Source organism: Dreissena polymorpha, chromosome 15 (genome assembly GCF_020536995.1).
Source record: "Dreissena polymorpha isolate Duluth1 chromosome 15, UMN_Dpol_1.0, whole genome shotgun sequence".
NCBI lineage: Eukaryota > Metazoa > Mollusca > Bivalvia > Myida > Dreissenidae > Dreissena > Dreissena polymorpha.
This window is the reverse complement of record NC_068369.1, coordinates 20,970,087-20,983,555: the sequence shown is the minus strand read 5'-3', so window position 1 is coordinate 20,983,555 and position 13,469 is coordinate 20,970,087. Positions and strand designations below refer to the sequence as shown.

The window sequence follows — 13,469 nt, the reverse complement described above, 5'->3', positions numbered from 1 at the left end:
CCCAAACATTATGAGATATTTGACCTTGAGCATAACTGACAAACCGCAGTCGGCGTAAAATGTAACGGAGTTTGAGGAACAAACTACTTCTACGTACTCTAACAAATGATTGCAAATTTCAATAATGTCATTTCCTCAAAGTGTTGGTGTGCAAGGTACTTAAGTTCAACTTGGCATGCATTGCAAATGGCAAGCTATTGTGGTCTATCTTTATCCCTCGTTCTTCGTTTATCTTGACAATATGAATATGCCGTGTTTGAATCTTGGTCAAATGAGGTCAAAAACAAGATCACCAGGTAAATTCTTGAACACCTGGTGGCCATGAACTGAGATGAGAGATCTTGGGTCATCATGGCCTCCTTGTCATAAAATGCTAGAATTTCATCAGATGACAACCATTTACGTTCTGTTCCTTTTTCTTCCCAGATCTGTTTCTGGCTGATCGAGAATGGTTTCAGCGTGCTAATTGCAGCCTGTGACACGTTCCGTGCTGGTGCCGTGGAGCAGCTGAGAACCCACGAACGCAAACTGAATGCCATTCACCCGCCTGAGACCCACGGAGGTCAGCAGATGGTACAGCTGTACGAGAAGGGCTATGGCAAGGATGCGGCCGGGATAGCAATGGAGGCAATAAACTTCGGTGAGTGGCAGATCTTGTTTTTGATGAGTTTACAGTTGTGATATATGAAGCAGGTTTTAACTGTAAATTTTTAATTAAAACACGGGACAATAGTTTTTTTTATGGGTATATGTAAGTTTCTGATGGGTATAAATTATATATAATATTGTTAAGTTAGATTTAAAGGGCCTTTTCACAGATTTTGGCATTTTTTTTGAAGTTGTCATTAAATGCTTTATATTGATAAATGTAAACATTAAATTTTAAAAGCTCCAGTAAAAAAACAAAAATAAAATTTATAAAAGGAAAAAAAAGTAGCCCGCAGCAGGGCTCGATCCAGTGACCCCCGGAATCCTGAAGTAAAAACGCATTAGCCAACTGAGCTATCCTGCCAAGCATACATAACATGCGTAATGTATACGTTATATAAGCAATCTTCATAGTTTCACAAATTTAAACGACAACAACAGAACTCTCTAAATTATTCAATCGTTTCGCGTTGCAACGCTTTATAATTTTTAGGTTTTTAAATCGTCAAAAGATGCATATAATGGCTATATTAGACCATGGCAAATGTTCAGTAATACTGTTTCCTCACAAATATCATAACTAAACCGAAAATTTGCGAATCTGAAACAACTTTTTTCAATTTTGTCAATTTACCAAACCGTGAAAAGATCCCTTTACAAAAATGCATACATTATGACCTCATTATGTTTGAAAATATATATAAAAAAAATTTGCAACATCTAATATGGAGACTGTTAGAAGAGACTTTCATAAAAAAAGTCTAATGCATTTAACCTTTTTTCTCAGAGCGCGTCTCATTTTTTATGTTGTAAGGCAAGATTGCTGTCAAAAAGATTGTGACATGAAAAACAAACATACATTAAGGGTAACATTATGTTTGAAAAGATAAAATCTGTATTTTTTTGTTTACAAATTTAACATTGCGAAATTTCCAATTTAATGCTTTAAACCCTCCAACAGAAGTCAGAAAAAGACCTTGCATGACAAGCCATGATACCCAAAAGTCATAGTTAAAACTTGCATTACTAGCCATGATACTCAAAAGTCATAGTTAAACCTTGCATTACTAGCCATGATACCCAAAAGTTATAGTTAAACCTTACATTACTAGCCATGATACCCACAAGTCATAGTTAAACCTTGCATTACAAGCCATGGTACCCAAATGTCATAGTTTAAACTTGTATTACTAGCCATGGTACCCAAATGTCATAGTTAAACCTTGCATGACAGGCCATGATACCCAAAAGTCATAGTTAATAGCCATGATACCCAAAAGTCATTGTTAAACCTTGAATGGCTAGCCAGGATACACAAAAGCCATAGTTAAACCTTGCATGAATAGCCGTGATACACAAAAGTCATAGTTAAACCTCGCGTGACTAGCCATAATACCCAAAAGTCATTGTTAAACCTGGAATGATTAGCCATGATACCCAAAAGTCATTGTTAAACCTTTTCCACTAAAAGGCAAAGTGAAAATGGCTATGTGAAAACAGTATAAAACCAAAACAGCCAATGTTTTATGCTTTTTACTGCTCATTAGTATCTAAGGGTTGGAAATGAAACATTTAAACCTTGAACTTAGTAAAAGGGTCTTTAATAGAAGTTAAATTTCTATGGGAAAGGGTTAAACCATACCATGATCAATGTTATAAGTTTGTTCACCGTTAAAGCTCGAGACCTCCATATTGACGTAGCCCTGGTGGACACCGCTAGACGGATGCAGGACAACGAACCTCTGATGAGGGCTCTAGCCAAGGTAGGTTGGCGTGTTAAACTGTGTCACTTATTTTGCTAAATCTCTGCAGATTCAGATCATGATATTGAAAACCGGGAATTCAGGAATAAGTAAAATGTTGTTCCGTGTGTCAGTATTCAAATCTTGTATTTGAGGTAGAGATGGACGTTATCAAAATACTATTTTTTGGATTGAAGTGTTTTAGAAAGCAGCATCATGAAATTAACCCACTGTTATCTTAACCTGAAAAGCACACATCAGGGGAGATAACTGTGAGGTGTTATCAGTTATGTCTATAACTTGTTCACATAAGTCAAATTCAAACATGTCTAAAATTTCTAAGGAACAATACCGGACAAAAAAGTATTACTATTTCCACCATTATCAGGGTATGTAGAGAATATAAGGAGTGTTTTTTTCCACCATTTTGGGATTGGGGCCGGGTCCCTTTGAATTAGAAACATTTGTGGCGTTTTGACTAAGATTGGGAAATGAGGGTTGTTGCTGTTTTGCTAAAAAATGCTTCAAAATGAGAATAAAAGTGTTTCAGTATTATTTTTAATAAGGTTCAACTGATATGGTAAGATGGGAGATGAACAATATGTTGAAATCTATATTTAAAAAGATTTTTTTTTGTTGAAAAACCTTCAATTGGGAATTTTTAGGTCCCATTTGGATAAAATAGATACTTTTTATGCTCCCGGTAGGGTGGCATATAGCATTTGAACTGTCTGTCCGTCCATCCGTCCGTCCGAAAACCTTAACGTTGGCCATATTTTTTGCAATATTGAAGATAGCAACTTGATATTTGGCATGCATGTGTATCTCATGGAGCTGCACATTTTGAATGGTGAAAGGTCAAGGTCATCCTTCAAGGTCAAAAGTCAAAAAATACAATCCAAGGGAATTAATAAGCTTTAAAAGGGAGATAATTTATAAAACTGCCAAATAATATATTGAAGTTTTATTTCAAAGCAGCGCAATCGGGGGCATTGTGTTTCTGACAAAAACATCTCTTGTTTCAACTGGGATTGGGACCAAATACCGGACCCGATTTTTAACAAAAAACACACTGTTGGATGACAATGAAGTTTATTAATGGAGGTTTATAAGTGAGTAAGTGTGAGGCTAAAAGTAACACTAAAACAGTCTATATTGGTGACAGCGGTGTCCGCCTAGTAACCAGGAGGTCATGGGTTAGATCCCTACTGTGGGAGTGATCTTTACATCTCCCTCAAAGACACCAAGTACAGGCTTAGGCTCAGGAAACGGACTTGAGTGCATTTAAAATAAGTAATAAGTACTTTCAATGTAATTGGGCCAAAAAATAAGCATGTTTAAACTAGAGTAACAGTCGTATTCCTCTCTGCATCTAATTAAGATCAGGTAGCCTTAATCAGGCTTTATTCGTAGGAGAGGCGACCAGATATAATGCTTTAACACACTTTGACCTTAGGCAAATATGCGTTATTTATTACCTCCATTTGCCCCCTGTGTATAGCTAATAAAGGTGAACCAGCGGGACCTGGTGCTGTTTGTGGAAATATGTTCTATTTATTATCTCCATTTACCTCCTGTTTATAGCTGATAAAGGTGAACCAGCGGGACCTGGTGCGGTTTGTGGGTGAGGCTCTATTAATTACCCCCATTTACCTCCTGTTTATAGCTGATAAAGGTGAACCAGCGGGACCTGGTGCTGTTTGTGGGTGAGGCTCTATTAATTACCTCCATTTACCTCCTGTTTATAGCTAATATAGGTGAACCAGCCGGATCTGGTGCTGTTCGTGGGTGAGGCCCTGGTGGGTAACGAGGCTGTTGACCAGCTGACCAAGTTCAACCAGGCTCTCGACGACCACTCCAACATGACCAACCCCAGACTCATTGACGGCATCATCCTCACTAAGTTTGACACCATTGACGACAAGGTGAGCATAACCATCCAGACATTTCTAAAGTTGACACAGGTCTCTCCCACCCCCCACCAGGTCTCTCCCCCGCCACCTTCCGGCTCAGTTTCCCTCTACTTGAAATTATCTGTTGTAATGATTGTCTGTTTAGCGCAAGTTAAAGATTTATTATCCCCCGCCAAAGGCGGAGGGATATTGTTTTGGCGTTGTCCGTCCTTCCGTCTGTGTCCGGAGCCATATCTTGGAAGTGCTTTGGCAGATTTCATTGAAACTTGGTACGAGTTTATATATGGATAAGAGGATGATGCAAGCCAAATGGCATTGTACACCATATGTTTATAACAGAGTTATGGCCCTTTGTATCTTGAAAAAATGCTTTTTTCTGTGACAAAGCTCTAGTTTGGCGATATCAATTCAACGAATTTGCTTGTTTCTTATATAGTATTCAAAATAGCTTGCTTTCAGTATGGTGAAGATCCTAAAAGTATGTTTATAATTGAGTTTAATATTTCCTGTTCAATTAAAGTAACTAGAGGTTAAGCCTAATTTTCTTGAAGACCATTTAAGGTATTTGTATGTGCATGGATAGGATGCAATGAAGGCACTTCTAAAGTGTCTGTATGTGCATTTATGCATGTGACTGTTAAGAAAACAATTTTTATACATTAGGAAACTTCCATATCGGGTAAATGTGGGTTTTTATCAAATTTCTAGCTAATGTTGTAGTTTTATGCATTCGTTTTACTATATGAGGGTCAATATGAGAGGTTAGTGAGATTGTGTAAGAGCTTTCGGTAATGGAATGATTTGAGTCGCGTTCTGAGAAAACTGGGCATAATGCTTGTGCGTAATGTTTTTTGCTAAGAAGAGACTTCATTTAAATGAAATTTGTCATAAAAGCGGAAAGCGTCATCCCTGATTAGCCAGTGTGGACTGCACAGGCTAATTGGGACGACACTTTACGCACATGCATTATGCCCAGTTTTCTCAGAACGCGACTCATTGTAGACTTTTATTTGAGCCTTGCTCTTTGAAAACTTGGCTTAATGCATGTGCGCTAATTGTCGTCCCAGATTAGACAATTTACGCACAGGCATTAGGGCCGGATTTCCCTGCAGGCTGTTCATTAAATTGTAAATTTCAATTAATGGACTTGAAGTATTTACCATGAGCAAAATGCATTACCAATAGTCCAATATGCACACATGTGTAATACCTTACCACTTAGCATGTACTTTTAGTTAGCTTTTTTTGTTTGCCATCAGGTGGGGGCGGCCATATCCATGACGTACACGACCGGTCAGCCAATCGTGTTTGTGGGAACTGGGCAGACGTACACTGACCTGCGGAACCTGAATGCCAAGGCTGTGGTGCACGCACTTCTGAAGTAGAACTATTTTCTGCTACCAAAACCTTCAGAGAAATATACAATGAGATATGCAACAGTGCTAATGCAAAGCAAACTGTAACAAGCTATAATATGCGATCATGGAATTACAACCAGGGTCAATGAGCCCTTGATTTTAAACATTATGCAAGAAAATTTCATTTTATACAATTTAAAGAAGTGTAATCACTAACAATGATTTAAGAACAAACCTGGATGATTTGCTTATTTTAACAATTATATAAACGTTTTTGGTGTTTTTCATTTTCGAAAATGATCAAGTGACTGATTTTTATGTAAGGAGTTTTGTTAATACTTGCACAGGGATACTATATAACTATTCAGAGAGATATATATACATTCAGACTGCCCTGGGTCACTTGCTTGTAATACAGTTAGCCTGTATTAACTTTATTATTGTCCCCTACCGATGAAACCGGAGGGGACTTATGTTTTGCGCTCTGTCTGTCAGTCTGTCACACTTTTCTGGATCCTGCGATAACTTTGAAAGTTCTTCATATTTTTTCATGAAACTTGAAACATGGACAGATGGCAATATGGTCGGAGATTATGCACGTCAATTCATTTTGTTCCTACGTCAAGAACTCTGGTTGCTATGGCAACAAAAAAAATACTGACAATGGTGGAGTTTCACCGGTAGGGGACCATATTGCTTGGCAATCTCTTGTTTTTTTTCCAGAAAATCACATTACAAAGCAGTGAAAGGGATAATTTTGTAATGGAACTAAATCATTACTAATTTTATTTATATATAAAAAATGCCTTGTGAAATACATAATTAACAAGCAGTTGACAGACGCTTTCATACAATGTGATTGTATTTCGGCCACTGATGATATTTACAGTAAATATCTGTTTGTAAAGTATGAATATTGTTACAAATATTATCATTGGTTTGCATATTTGTTTAATGATGTCATTTCTTCTGACTGTGTGGTCTAGTAACCATGGGCAAGAAGTGTGTGAAATATATGTGTATACATGTATGTGTTCAGCTTTACACTGTATGTATAAATATATAGAGGATATTTGTTGGATTTGGTGGAATATCGATTTTAATTTATGAGTGATCATAGAAAATATAGCAGCCACCCATGAAATATGATGAGGATTGAATTAAAATCAATATTCCACCAAATCCAACAAATTTTCTTTTTATTTTATGCTTGCAAATGATTATTCTTGTATATTTGCCATTCCGGACAATATAATTCCCCGCAGGGTGCCCCGCAAGGTCATTACATGTATGTTCAAATGAAGCTAATCCGTATGTTTTATAAGGAATTTGTTTTTGATCTGCATGTTAGTGTACACACGTTTTCTCCCATGATTTGTATTTGAAAAAATGGCACTATTCAGATGGGGTGTTTTGATATAAATGTTTTTAAATTAATGATTTAGGGCTTTTACTTGATTAAAAAAGTCAAACTCTTAAACTCACATTTGTAGCTGATTTTGTGAAGTTTTCTTTTTGTTTCATTTTATATATTTACATGGAGTGTACATTGATTGGTCATAAATCATATTTCTAAAAATACAATGTAAGGGTCTAAAATATAGTAAAATTAAATATTGTTATATATTATTTGCTTAAATGTATATGTTGTTTAACATCCTGGTTTGGTTCTCATTGTAATTACTCATTTGCTTCTGGTGTAAGTTTCGACTTTTTCCTGTCATTCGTTATGGTTATTGATAGTAAGCCTATAACACATATTCTGCCATTTTGTATGGTAGTATCAATTGAATTTACTTTGTTTATTTAAAGCCCTATATTTTTTAACTAAAAAATTCACATTGGACAATATAGACGAAACTTTGATTCTAAACTGTTTTATATAGTATTTATATAAAACATACAAACATTAGGTATGCTTGAGCATTGAAAGTTATTATGTTTTATGAGAACTTTAGCTCATCAAAAGATTCTGTTAATGAAAGTGTTATAAATATATAAATATTTCAAAAAAATAATTTTAACGTTATGGCAAACTATGGCTTTGCTAATTATATTCATTATCACTAAGGTAATATGTTGTCTATGAATGTTCATTCCATGTTTTGTCAAAGCAAAAGTGTACATATTCAGATTGAAACAGAAAAACTATTGTTTTTTCTTGTCTGTGTATGTAATGTAACCTTTCACATTTATCAGAATTCTGAAGTTATTTTATTGCTCTTAGTGTATGTACTGTCACATATTTTTAAGGTATTTCGACTTTGTTTGTGTCAAATTATTGTTTATTTGCATGTTTATTGTTGATGCATATTAATAAGTTGTGTAGATTATTTCACAAAGATATTTCACTTTATTTTGTATTTATCATATCTAATGAAATGTACATGATTTTGTTTTGTATATAATGAATGATATTAAGAAAAGAGATGTTTGAATACAGCGAAAATCTAAAATTAGCTTGTTTTTATTTCTTTTTAATCAGGCTTTCACAGAAGTAAAAAACCTGGTTATTGAATCGGGGTATATGGTTAGTGGGCGGTCAGCTTCAAACTGGTGGTTAATGGTCCAGATGGCGTGCTGGTGGACAGCGCCAAACAGGTGTTTTTCTATAAATTGTTTTCAGTTACCAATACTGAAGAAACTTTGGTTATGGAAGATTTGCATTGATACCTAGCTTGGAATTGTACTAGGGACGAGTCAGGTCAAGATCCCCATTACTAAATATAGAATAACGTTTTCCTCTCAATTTGTTAAGTTCGGATAGTTACTTTTCTTCAAATTAATATCGAGATAGTTTGCATGCATGTAGTTTGCATGCATGATGGGAAAATCATCTCCATGTCCAGATCACGTGCGAGTATTTGAAAACTGGCATATTGGTGGTTTCAGGTCAATAGATTGAGTTTGCCATGACGAATCGTGATGAAACTTACGATATGGCAAGTTTGAATACATACCTGTGGATTGTATTTTGAGCTGGTTGGATCACGGTCGTAATGACTAAAAGTAGAAAAACAATCACAGCTTTAAATTTGTGGAGAGTTTGCACCGAACGATGTGCATGTATGTATCTTACGTTTAGATCTTGAAATTGCATTTGGGGCTTGTTTGGTCACAGTGCAAGTTTCTTTAAATGAATGGTTTCCGCTACATAATTTTAGTTTGTGCTGAACATGTGTGCGCGAGATTCCATGTGGAACCAGTTGCGTCAAGATGAAGACAACTGTTTCAAAAACAAACGGTTTCTACTAAATCACAAAATATGTGATGGTACTAGTAGTGTAAATGCAGGCCTAGCATTTTTTGGCCAGTCAGGTGAAGGTCATTGTACTCCCTGTAACCACAAAAAGAAATACTGTTTCAGCTCATTTGGTGTGTAGATAACTTTCATTCGGGCTTTGCTTGGGATTGCACCATTTATTTTAATTGTAAATAATTGAATAAGTAAAAAAAATAGTGACCAATTGAACACCTGGTTTTGTGGTATTGTTATGTTTATTGTAAAATTATTTTGATATAATTTGGTTTAGGTAGACTACACATTTTATTAAACGAGAGATAAGATGAACAAATTTCTCATATGGTGCACCCCGCGTAAAAAGACTTTATTTTTATGATTTGCGATTGAAAAAGGTGAATATAACATAGATCGTTACCTAACTGAAAATCGTTTGGTGTTACGCTGTACCAGCACTTTTTATAATTTCAATGGGGCTCTGCTGGAAATTTACGCTAATAACCTAAGCACATCAGACAATGACTTCATTCCAGTCTTTTGAGTCATGATTGACGCTTTTTAATTTAATGTATTAACTTAGAGAAAACGGAACATTAAGCAACAGTTAAACTTGGAAAGCATGCGCAAAATTGCGGAACAAAAAGACCCCCGTAAAATCTGATGGTACAAACCAAGCTTGTCCATTTGAAGTCAATTTCGAAATCACATACCGTTTCTGATATAATTATTGGAATTAATCTACATGATTGGTACGTAAAACGTCATCATGGTTTATTCCCTCTGATTGGGTTTTCCCAGAAATCCTGAAAGTTTTATTTGAATTATTTGTTTTAAGCTCGTCTGAGCACAACGTAGAATGCTTAAACTTCATTTTATTTAACCTTTTTTCAGAAAATTAGAACTATTTTTTAGTGTTTAAGCTTCATGATCATGTATTCATACCTCAACCATAGATGTCTAAAACCCTAACGTGTGGATCATTGGCATTGACGCATATCTTGCACATTTACACATGGTATTGATATATCTTAAGTGACCATTTAATTACCTTAGAAATGAGGACGTTGTTTGCTCCCCAAACACATCGCATTTTATGCGGACTTAAAAAACGTCAGATCGACCGACAGAGTTAGTCCAATTTGTCCCAGCTAAACCTTGTACGGAATATAATCAACATAGTTTGGGTCAATTAACATGTTTCTTTATGTAACTGTTACAAATATTATGGGGTTTCACGTAAACGAGAGACCAACAACTATACATTGATCAGAAGTTTGTCGGAAATTCGCAGAATTTCCGGAATGCAAATTTGTTAAAGCAGATTTATTTTTCAAATAATTTGTAAAAATATAAAGATTGTTAATTTTTTCGATAAATAGTTAAAAGTAAAAAAAATCAGCATTAAAAATCGAGAATTCCTTTGGCAGACATGTTCTACACATTTGTTCAAAATATCTTTATTTTTTAGCGTTTGCCTCTGGTTTTATCGAAAATGTAATAATATATATATATATATATATATATATATATATATATATATATATATATATATATATATATATATATATATATATATATATATCAATCTCGCTCGCTCGCATGAGTGGTAGCATTATTCCTTCGAACAACTGTACAATTTGTTACAAAATCTGGGTAAAAAAGAAATGACTATGGGTTGCAGTTCAATATTTAACTCATTTGTTTGAAAGATAAGCAAAAGTGTTAGTGTATAGGTAAATTATCCAAACAAACTAAATTTAAACTAAACACGTTTTACATATGTCTTTCTAATTTAAAATAAATTTAAACATAAACTAGAAGTGGCTAGGCAGAGGCCGACGCGTATCCCCACGCCGCATAGATGGTATATTAAAAGGCAATTTGGGGTGGGCAAGGCCTATGTTGGTGGGGCCCCGGAGTGGGTAATGTGGACATGGATGGTCGAGATAGACCGTGTTGTCATAAGAGATGTCCAGTATTAATTAAATTTAAATTTAGGTACGAAAAAAAAATTGGGTACGAGAAAACATTTGGGTAAGAAAAAAATGTTGAGTACGAAAAAAACATGTTGGGTACGAAAAGAAAAATTGGGTTTGAAAATAAAATTGGGTACGAAAAAATTAGGTACGCAAAATTATGGGTACGAAAAAAAACTGTGTACGAAAAAAAATTGGGTACGATTTTTTTTGGGTACGAACACAAATTTGGGGGTACGGGTAAGTAGTACCCATGAACCTCTCGATAATTAGAAAGAGGACGGGGACCAAGCTGCCTTTACCTTTATCAATGGCTCTGGGGTGGGTATATGGGCATAGATGGTCGAGGTAGACAATGTTGTCATAAGAAATGTTCAAATTAATTTGAACTCAATTGGTGAATAAATGAAGAAGTTATGTTAAAACAAAAATTTGGGTGGGCGTGGTCGCTGTCGCTTCCTACACTATTGGCACTAGAACCGTGAAACTTAAACCCATTGTAGCTATGAGCATACGTGCGACGGTGCACTATTTGGAATTTTGATCTGACCCTTGGGTCAAACGTTATTATCATGTGCGTCGCATATTGTTTGTAAAATTAGTTTTTTTACACATTTTTCCCATTTCTTTACCCATATCTTTTGACCCAGGGGTTAGATCAAAAGTCCGTCACCGTCGCACATATGCTCATAGCTACCATGTGTGTAAGTTTCACGGTTCTAGTGCAAAAAGTGTAAATCTTCTGACCAAGTTTCCAGATGATCGGAAAATAAATGTGACCTCTAGAGTGTTAACAAGGTTTTACTATAGCCATATAAGGAAAATTACCACGCCCCCGTGGTGGCCATGTTTTTCAACAAACCGGCATCATTTTTTTTTAACTCGTCCAAGATATTATTGGGATGAATCTTCTGACCGATTTTCATAAAGATCGGACTATAAATGTGGCCTCTAAAGTGTTAACAAGATTTTACTATAGCCATATAAGGACAAATGCCCCGCCCCCTGGCGGCCATGTTTTTCAACCAACCGGCATCATTTTCGAACTTGTCCAAGAGATTATTGGGATGAATCTTCTGACCAAGTTTCATGAAGATTTGACAATAAATGTGGTCTCTAGAGAGTTAACAAGATTTTTCTATAGCTATCTATAGCCATTTAAGGAAAAATACCCCGCCCCTTGGCAGCCATGTTTTTCAAGCGAACGTAACCATTTTCGAACTCATCCAAGATATCATTGAGACCAATCTTCTGACCAAATGTCATTAAGATTGGAAAATAAATGTGGCCTCTAGAGTGTAAACAAGGCAAATTTTGAAGGCGCACGATCTACGACTCACGACGCACGACGGACGACGCACGGCGGACAAAAGGCGATCACAAAATCTATTATTCATTTAATTCCAGTTTTGTGTTCATGCCTGTGCTTTTAATCGAATTTGTAATCAGTGAACTCTAGACAGGTCTGGTTTGTACTTAAGTGATACAATCACGACATCTACCTCAATTTTTATCATTGTATGTTCCTTTGTACCCATACAAAGACATAATTGTATGTGTGTCAGTGAAAACAGTTTATATTCTTTAAGTATTGTTAGAAGACATGACTTACCTTGGAAATAATCTGTATAAGCTTAAATAACTACTGCAGCTTCATTGCCTTCTATTAGTGCTCTGTTTTGATTTGGTACATTTATATTATTATTTTTTATATAATATTTTGTGAATTGTAATTTTTAACTGGATACTATTAAATCGCACTATTACAATGTGTTCATTAATACAGGTATGATGATGTGTTCATTAAGAGCTTGTGGTTTGGTTGTTTGTAAAATATTTATCTAAATACTTCTGTTTAAAGAAGAACACACATGGCAATCAATATTAATTTTCTTGTAACAAAATTCAAACATCGTAGTATATTTTCCATTGTAAAAAATAAATGTTGCAGTTAATGCATTAACAATTCTCCCTATGGGATATACATAAAGATCCATGCAGACTATTTAATCTCTAGTTTTTGTTTTTATTTGCAAATTGTTATATATGATTTTTTTGCATTATGATTATCTCTTGAAGTGAAAAAAAACTTATTCGCTTTTGAACCCTAACACCAGAATTAATGAGATTGCAAGATACTTCAATAAAATCATGTTTTCTCATTCGAATGGTCACATTTAAATCAATCATGTGTACGTGTATATTAATTTGATGCCAATTTTGTTAAAAAATTTATCATTTATTTTAACACACACCCACGAATTTCTGGATTCACTCCAATTAACAGTACCTTATTCACCGCAATCTGATCGCATCCTGATCGTCATTTTTGTCTTCCATAGGACCAAGGCTAGAATGTCAAATTTTATCGTTTAGTCTTAACATCAATAGCCCATTACTACAACTCTGCAAGCACATTATTTTGCTAATGACTTACATGTAACCGATATCACATAACCCCATGTTAGGCATTGACCTATAGATATCTCTTGATTTAGTAATTTTACCCATTTTTGTCTCGCAGCGACACGACTTGACATTGTTGAATTCTTAACACGATTGTTGAATATGTCGATATTAAACCCCTAAAA

At 35.2% G+C, this 13,469-nt stretch overlaps 1 protein-coding gene across 2 annotated transcripts in view; it reads left to right on the top strand.

Moving 5' to 3' along the window:
* Positions 1-6,253, top strand: part of LOC127859394 (signal recognition particle receptor subunit alpha-like) — a 105,595-nt gene extending 99,342 nt beyond the window's left edge. The window contains exons 14-15 of one of the 2 annotated variants that reach the window (XM_052396757.1): positions 5,563-5,710; positions 5,742-6,253. In XM_052396757.1, coding sequence (XP_052252717.1) covers positions 5,563-5,688 — 126 coding nt within the window. In that variant the 3' untranslated portion in view covers positions 5,689-5,710; positions 5,742-6,253. Of the gene's footprint in view, positions 1-5,562 lie in introns of both variants that reach the window. The other variant, XM_052396756.1, reaches the window with a different exon arrangement.
* Positions 6,254-13,469: the final 7,216 nt, after the last annotated feature.